The sequence below is a fragment of the Perognathus longimembris genome, chromosome 20, assembly GCF_023159225.1.
Source record: "Perognathus longimembris pacificus isolate PPM17 chromosome 20, ASM2315922v1, whole genome shotgun sequence".
Taxonomy (NCBI): domain Eukaryota; kingdom Metazoa; phylum Chordata; class Mammalia; order Rodentia; family Heteromyidae; genus Perognathus; species Perognathus longimembris.
The window spans coordinates 19,447,619-19,454,887 of NC_063180.1; the positions used below are offsets into that span (position 1 = coordinate 19,447,619).

Below are 7,269 nucleotides of genomic sequence, written 5' to 3' on the forward strand. Positions count from 1 at the left end.
AGCCGGGTGGGCTTTGGGGGAGGGGTGCAGCCCCTGATTGACTTGCCTTGTGGCCAAGGGGGGCTGAGGGGTGCCGGAGAGGCAAGAGGGCCAACCTGCTAAAGACAGACACGAATTCAGTTCTCTTCCCCCCTCTGGGGGTCCTGAGGGGTGGGCAGCTTGTGAGGGCTCTACGCAGTGGGGAGAGCCTGTGGTTCCCGGGACAGAGCAGGGTGGTGATTGGTGGCATCATGGCCACCATCCAGTCGGAGACTGACTGTTATGACATGATTGAGGTGCTGGGCAAGGGGACTTTTGGGGAGGTGGCCAAGGGCTGGCGGCGGAGTACGGGCGAGATGGTGGCCATCAAGATCCTGAAGAATGATGCCTACCGGAGCCGCATCATCAAGAATGAGCTGAAGCTGCTTCGGTGCATGCGGGGCCTGGACCCTGAAGAGGCCCACGTTATCCGCTTTCTGGAGTTCTTCCACGATGCCCTCAAGTTCTACCTGGTCTTCGAATTGCTCGAACAAAACCTCTTTGAGTTCCAGAAGGAGAACAACTTTGCACCTCTTCCTGCCCGCCATATCCGCACCGTCACCCTGCAGGTGCTCCGAGCCCTCGCCCGGCTCAAGGAACTGGCCATCATCCACGCCGACCTCAAGCCGGAGAACATCATGCTGGTGGACCAGACCCGATGCCCCTTCAGGGTCAAGGTGAGTGGGGACGCCTGGGGTCACAGCTTTGCCCAACAGTGGATGCTTTCCCAACGCTCATGGCTCGCGTGTTCCGCTCCCAGCCCTGAATTCCTCCCTCCCCCCTCTCTCATGTTTCTTCTCACTGCTGGCTTCCACTTCCTCCATTTCCCTATCCTAATTATTCTTTTGTTCTTCCTTCCTTCCTTTTCTTTTCTCTCTCTCTCTCTCTCTCTCTCTCTCTCTCTCTCTCTCTCTCTCTCTCTCTCTCTCTCTCTTTCAGTACTGGGACTTGAATTCTGGGCCTGGGCTCTGTCCCTGAGCTCTTCAGCTCAAGGTTAGCACTCTACCACTTGAACCACATCTCCACTTCTGGTTTTCTGGTGGTTCATTGGAGATAGAGTCTCACAGACTTTCCTGTCTCAGCTGGCTTTGAACCATGATCCTCAGATATCAGCCTCCTGAGTAGGATAACAGGCATGAGCCAATGGTGCCCGGCCCCCATCCTACTTCGGAGGTCCCCTCCACCCCAGATCTGAGGACTCCCCATTCTATACCAGTCTCCACTTAGCCACTCTGGCCTAGTCCTGTCCTTATGAGGCTATATGACATTGGGGAGACTGAGTGGTCAAAGTAAGGAGTAAAATGTGGTATGGGAACGAGGAGAAGAGGAGACTGTGGGGTCGTGGTGAGGGGTGGCAGATAGTAATGACGGAAATTTAGATGATGTGATTGGAGAGACTTCAAGGAGAAGGTGATATTTGAAGGATGTCCTGATGAAGGGAGAGAGGGAGCTATGTAGGCACCTAGAGAAGTTCACTATTACATCTGTCTAGGAGATACTGGACATATGTCCTGGTAGCAGCCATGAAAAGGCCCTGAGGTAGGAGCATGTGCTGCTGAATAGGTGTATAAAGAAGCACAGAGGAGGTCTACAGGGGCTGCAGCATGAAAAAAAAGTGAGATCAAGACATGACGGGGTTAGGGCAGACTTTGACTTGGATACTGAGCAGAGGTGGACAGACAGGGCTGTACAGGCCGCCTCTGCCTATGTTGGGGAAGCAGGAATGAGCAGGAGAACAGAGGTAATGAGACAGAGTCTGAACATGTCAAGTTCTGGGTAGGTTTGAGGAGGTTTGAAGCCAGTCTGGGCAAGAAAGTCCCTGAGATTTTGATCTCCAATGAACCACCTCCCCCCCTCCCCCCCCCAAAAAAAAGCTGGAAGTGGAAGTGGTGGCTCAAGTGGTAGAGTACCAGCCTTGAGTGAAAAAGCTCAGGGAGAGCACTTGAGTTCAAGGCCTGAGTTCAAGCCCTAGTCCTGACACACACACACAAAAAGAAACCAGTGTATGGGCTGGGGATATGTCCTAGTGGCAAGAGTGCTTGCCTGGTATACATGAGGCCCTGGGTTCAATTACCCAGCACCACATATACAGAAAATGGCCAGAAGTGGCGCTGTGGCTCAAGCGGCAGAGTGCTAGCCTTGAGCAAAAAGAAGCCAGGGACAGTGCTCAGACCCTGAGTCCAAGCCCCAGAACTGGCAAAAAAAACCCACAAAAAAAACAGTGTAGGTCACAGGCACTCAGCCAGCCAGAGGCAAAGGACAGACACAGAAGGACACCCAAGAAGAGAGAGCAGGTTATCCCCAGTGCTGTACCCCCCATGTGGACCTTCTCTCCCCCCACCCTGCTCTCCCACAGGTGATCGACTTCGGCTCTGCCAGCATCTTCAGCGAGGTGCGCTACGTGAAGGAACCCTACATCCAGTCTCGCTTCTACAGGGCCCCCGAGATTCTGCTGGGCCTGCCCTTCTGTGAGAAGGTGGATGTGTGGTCGTTGGGCTGCGTCATGGCCGAGCTGCACCTAGGCTGGCCCCTCTACCCGGGCAACAATGAGTATGACCAAGTGCGTTATATCTGTGAGACCCAGGGCCTGCCCAAGCCGCACCTGCTGCACGCCGCCCGCAAGGTCCACCATTTCTTCAAGCGCAATCCCCACCCAGATCCCACCAATCCCTGGCAGCTCAAGTCGTCGGCTGATTACCTGGCAGAGACCAAGGTAGTGAGGCAGGCAAAGGGTGAGGGGGTGGTCATCTGGTACACGGCCACAAAAACAGCCCAAATGCACTGGGCGCCGTGGCTCATGCCTGTAACCCTAGCTAGGTGGGAAGCAGAGAGGGGAGAATTGTACTCTGAGGCCAGTGGGAAAAGAGTGAGACTCTACTTGAAAAACAAACTAACAGACTGGGAATGTGGCTTAGCGGTAGAGTGTTCGCCTTGCACCCATGAAGCCCTGGGTTTGATTCCTCAGCACCACATAAACAGAAAAAGCCGGAAGTGATGCCGTGGCACAAGTGGTAGAATGCTAGCCTTGAGCAAAAAGAAGCCAGAGAGAGTGCTCAGCCGCAGGACTGGCAAAAAAAAAAAAAAAAAAAAAAAAAGAAAAGAAAAAGAAAAAGAAAGGAAGAAACTAAAGCAAAAGAGGCTGGCTCAAGTGATAGAACATCTGCCTAGTAAGCATAGGATCCTGAGTTTATGAGGCTAGTTTGTTTTGTTTTGTTTTGTTGTTTTTTTGCCAGTCCTGGGGCTTGGACTCAGGGCCTGAGCACTGTCCCTGGCTTCTTTTTGCTCAAGGCTAGCACTCTGCCACCTGAGCCACAGCGCCACGTCTGGCTTTTTCTGTTTATGTGGTACTGAGGAATCAAACCCAGGGCTTCATGTATGCGAGGCAAGCACTCTACCACTAGGTCATATTCCCAGCCCCAGGATCCTGAGTTTAAATCTCAGTACCACCCCCAAAAAGAAAGAAAAAAATAGGAAGGAAGGAAGGAGGGAAGGAAGGAAGGAAAGAAGGAGGGAAGGAAGGAAGGAAAGAAGAAAGGAAGGAAGGAAGGAAGGAGAAAACAAAACAAAGCCTGCCAGGCACCCGTAGCTTACTCCTGTAATCCTAGCTACTCAGGAGGCTGAGATCTGAGGATTGTGGTTTGAAGTCAGCTCTAGCAGGAAAAGTCTGTGAGACTCTTATCTCCCATGAACCATCCAAAATCCAGACATGGAACTGTGGCTCAAAACTGTGACAAAACTGAAGGATGGGCTCCGGAGACTCACGTGTAATCCTAGCTACTCAGGAGGCTGAGATCTAAGGATCGTAATTCAAAGCCAGTCTGGACAGGAAAGTCGATGAGACTCATCAGAAATAAACCATTCAGGAAAAGCTGGAAGTGGTGCTGTGGCTCAAGTGGTAGAGCACAGAGAGGCTCAAGGATGGAGCCTAGGGACTGGCAAGGCCCAGGACTGGCAAAAAAAAAAAAAAAAAAAAAAAAAAAAAAAAGGAGCTGGGAATGTGGCTTAGTGGTAGAGTGCTTGCCTCACATGCATGAAGCCCGGGGTTCAATTCCTCAGCACCACATAAACAGAAAAAGCCAGAAGTAGTGCTGTGGCTCAAGAGGTAGAGTGCTAGCCTTGAGCAAAAGGAAGCCAGAGACAATACTCAGGCTCAGGCTTAGGCCCTGAGTCCCAAGCCCCAGGACTGGCAAAAAAAAAAAAAAAAAAAAAAGAAAAAGCTAATGATAGTGCCCACGTTGTGAATTCAAGCTCTTTGGACTGGCAAAAGATAAAAGAAATAAACACACCAAACAAACAAACAAACAAACAAAAAACACCCCCCAGAAAACAAGGGGTATGAGTGACGGCGTTAGAACCCTCCTAGCAGCAAGAAAGCTCCAGGTCTAATCACAGTTAGAACCGGATGTCAAGGGCTCCTATGAGGAGAGTCTGGCATGGTAGGCCTGGGCACCTGTCCATATGTCCCTCCCCCTCCCTCCCCTTCACCAGGTTCGCCCATTAGAGCGCCGCAAGTACATGCTGAAGTCTTTAGATCAGATGGAGACCGTGAATGGCGGTGGGGCAAGCCGGCTGAGCTTCCAGGACCGCGAGGCGGTGGCCGAACTGGCTGACCTCAGGAGCATGGTGGAGCTCATCAAGCGCATGCTCACGTGGGAGTCCCACGAGCGTATCAGCCCCAGCGCGGCCCTGCGTCACCCCTTCGTGTCCATGCAGCAGCTGCGCAGCGCCCACGAGACCACACGCTACTACCAGCTCTCCCTGCGCAGCTGCCGCCTGTCGCTGCAGGTGGAGGGCAAGGCCCCCCAGGCCATGGTGGCCACCACTGAAGATGGGGCCCCTTATTACCGGCTGGCCGAGGAAGAGGAAGCAGTGGGCATGGGCACTGGGCCCTTCTTCTGGGATGAGAAGGCACCGGGCATGCAGAGAGCCATTGATCAGCTGGATGACCTGAGCCTCCAGGAGGCAGGGCAAGGTCTGTGGAGTGAGGCCCGGGCCGACACCGTCTCCGACATGCTCACTCCGCTCAAAGCAGCCACTGCTGGCCGCAGAGTCCCCGACTCAGGTCCAGAGCCCATTCTGGCCTTTTATGGCAGTCGTCTGTCTGGTCGCCATAAGGCCCGGAAGCCACCTATGGGCTCCAAATCCAACTCCAACTTCAGCAATCTGATCCGGCTGAGCCAGGCCTCCCCTGAGGATGACGGGCCCTGCCGGGGCAATGGCTGGGAAGAAGGAGAAGGCCGAGGGGCTTCCGTAGAACTGCCCACCATCCCTCAGAGGGACGGGGATGGGCCCAGCATCAAGGACATGACGATGGATGCTGAGGTAAGCCATCAAAGCAGGTGGATGGGGAGGGGTCCTTCCATCTGTTTTTCTTTTATTCTAATTCTTTTTTTTTAAGGGGGAGGGTTTGTCCTAGGACTTGAACTCAGGGCCTGGGCACTGTCCCTGAGTTTTTGTGCTCAGGGCTAGTGCTCTACCACTTTGAGCCACAGCATCACTTGCAATTTTCTGTGGTTCATTGGAGATAAGAGTCTCACGGCCTTTTCTGCCTGGGCAGCTTCAGACTGCGATCCTCAGCTCTCAAGCCTCCTGAGTAGCTAGGATTACAGGTGTGAGCCATCAGTTCCTGGCCTGTTTTTTGGTTTTAGGTTTTTGGTTGGACATGGGGTTTGTACTTAGGGCCTGGGCACTGTCCTTGAGCTTTTCCATTCAGGGCTAGCGCTCTACCTCTTTGACCATTAGCTCCACTTCCAGTTTCCTGGTGGTTAAATGGAGATTATAGTCTCACAGACTTTCCTGACAGGGTTGGCTTTGAACCATGATCCTCAGATCTCAGCCTCCTGAGTTTCTAGGATTACAGGCATAAGCCACTAGTACTGGCTTCTCTGTTTTATCTGCAATGCGCTAACTTACCTTTGACTATGGCAAGAGTTACCCTACTCTAACCCACATCTGGGATGTAAGATTCAGCAAAACACTAACCCATCCTGCAAGGTGATATATAATGGTGTCTTCACACTGATGCTCCTAAGATAGGACAAAGGCTTGGCCATTCTAACACACCTCAGGCTGTAACTAAAACTCAGGCTCTAGTAATACACCTGTAAGAACTGACACACCTGGTGACTCACACCTGTAATCCAAGCCACTGGGGAGGCAGAGGTAGGAGGATCTTGAGATTAAGGACAAGTGCTGGCAAACCTAGCCACATCCTGTCTCTATAGCCAAATAAAGCCAGGCATAGATGGCTCATGCCCGGATATGGGTTCAAAAACAAGCAAGGAGCTGGGTGCTGATAGAAAGAATCCTTGCAGAGGACTGTGCCCCATCCCTGAGGTCAGAGGTCACCCACACTTCTTGCTGAAACCCCCTCTCTTTTCTCCTTGCAGAGGTCTGGCCCTGAGCTCTTTGAGCCCAACAGCTGTCCTGGAGAGTGGCTGAGCGAGCCGGAGTGGGCCTTGGAGAGCGTCCGGGGATCACGGGCTCAGGGGCTCCCACCCCGGCACCCCCACCCCCACCCTCACGGGCCACCCCGGGCTACCAGTTTCCTGCAGCATGTCGGTGGGCACCACTGATGGTGTCACCCAGCTCTGCCCATGACCGGGACTGCGCTAGCTGGGCTGGCATTCCTCAACCTGAACTGCTCCACAGAGCCATCCCCAGAGCCTACAAATTATTCTTTCACAAAAGATAATTATACAGAACCATCCCTTTCCCTTCCCCTCCCCGCCCAGTGCATGCCTGCACCCCTCCCTCCCCAAACACTGAAGGCCTCTAGGGTCTGGCCCATGGCCTCCTCAGCCAGGAAGGCAGGAAGATGGATGCATGCTACTGGCCCCGAGCTCGCTCCCGGCTCTGCCGTCTCTGCCTATTTCAATAAAGAACTGTTCTACCACTCCTGTCTCTGGACTGGCACACGGGAATCTGCCTCCAGAACATTCTCTGGGTTCATCCCAGAAAGTCCTCAGGCATGCTGGTTCCCCCTGGGGACATGGGTGATGGTTCAGGTCATGCTGTATCTAGTGTATCTAGGCACATGCTCTGTGTGTGCAGCACACGCCACCCCATGTTGGCTCCAAGCATGTTCAGTCTGTGCCAGCCCATGAGCCTTATCTACCACCCAGGACACACCAAGCCACACAGGCCAAGGGCTTAGCATACTGTCACCCCCCACCGCCCCCACCAAGACTCATGCTGGCTGTCCCTTGGCCCTGACATCCCATCTCACATCAGTCAGTCAGACACAGGCTG

General features: G+C 53.4%; 1 protein-coding gene across 1 annotated transcript; it reads left to right on the top strand.

The window, feature by feature from the left end:
- The first annotated feature begins 230 nt into the window (after positions 1 to 230).
- On the top strand, positions 231 to 6,805 carry Hipk4 (homeodomain interacting protein kinase 4). The gene is made up of 4 exons (XM_048330018.1): positions 231 to 695; positions 2,375 to 2,731; positions 4,507 to 5,340; positions 6,408 to 6,805. The coding sequence occupies exons 1-4, from the start codon at positions 231 to 233 to the stop codon at positions 6,591 to 6,593; spliced, it is 1,842 nt and encodes a 613-aa protein (XP_048185975.1). The 3' UTR covers positions 6,594 to 6,805.
- The last annotated feature ends 464 nt before the right edge of the window (positions 6,806 to 7,269 follow it).

What these genes read in the sequence shown, in the direction of transcription:
- Hipk4 (XM_048330018.1), top strand. Translation starts at nt 231, where the DNA reads ATGGCCACCATCCAGTCGGAGACTGACTGTTATGACATGATTGAGGTG. An exon ending in GATGCCCCTTCAGGGTCAAG is followed by an intron (nt 696 to 2,374) that starts GTGAGTGGGGAC and finishes GCTCTCCCACAG; the next exon opens with GTGATCGACTTCGGCTCTGC. An exon ending in ACATGACGATGGATGCTGAG is followed by an intron (nt 5,341 to 6,407) that starts GTAAGCCATCAA and finishes TTCTCCTTGCAG; the next exon opens with AGGTCTGGCCCTGAGCTCTT.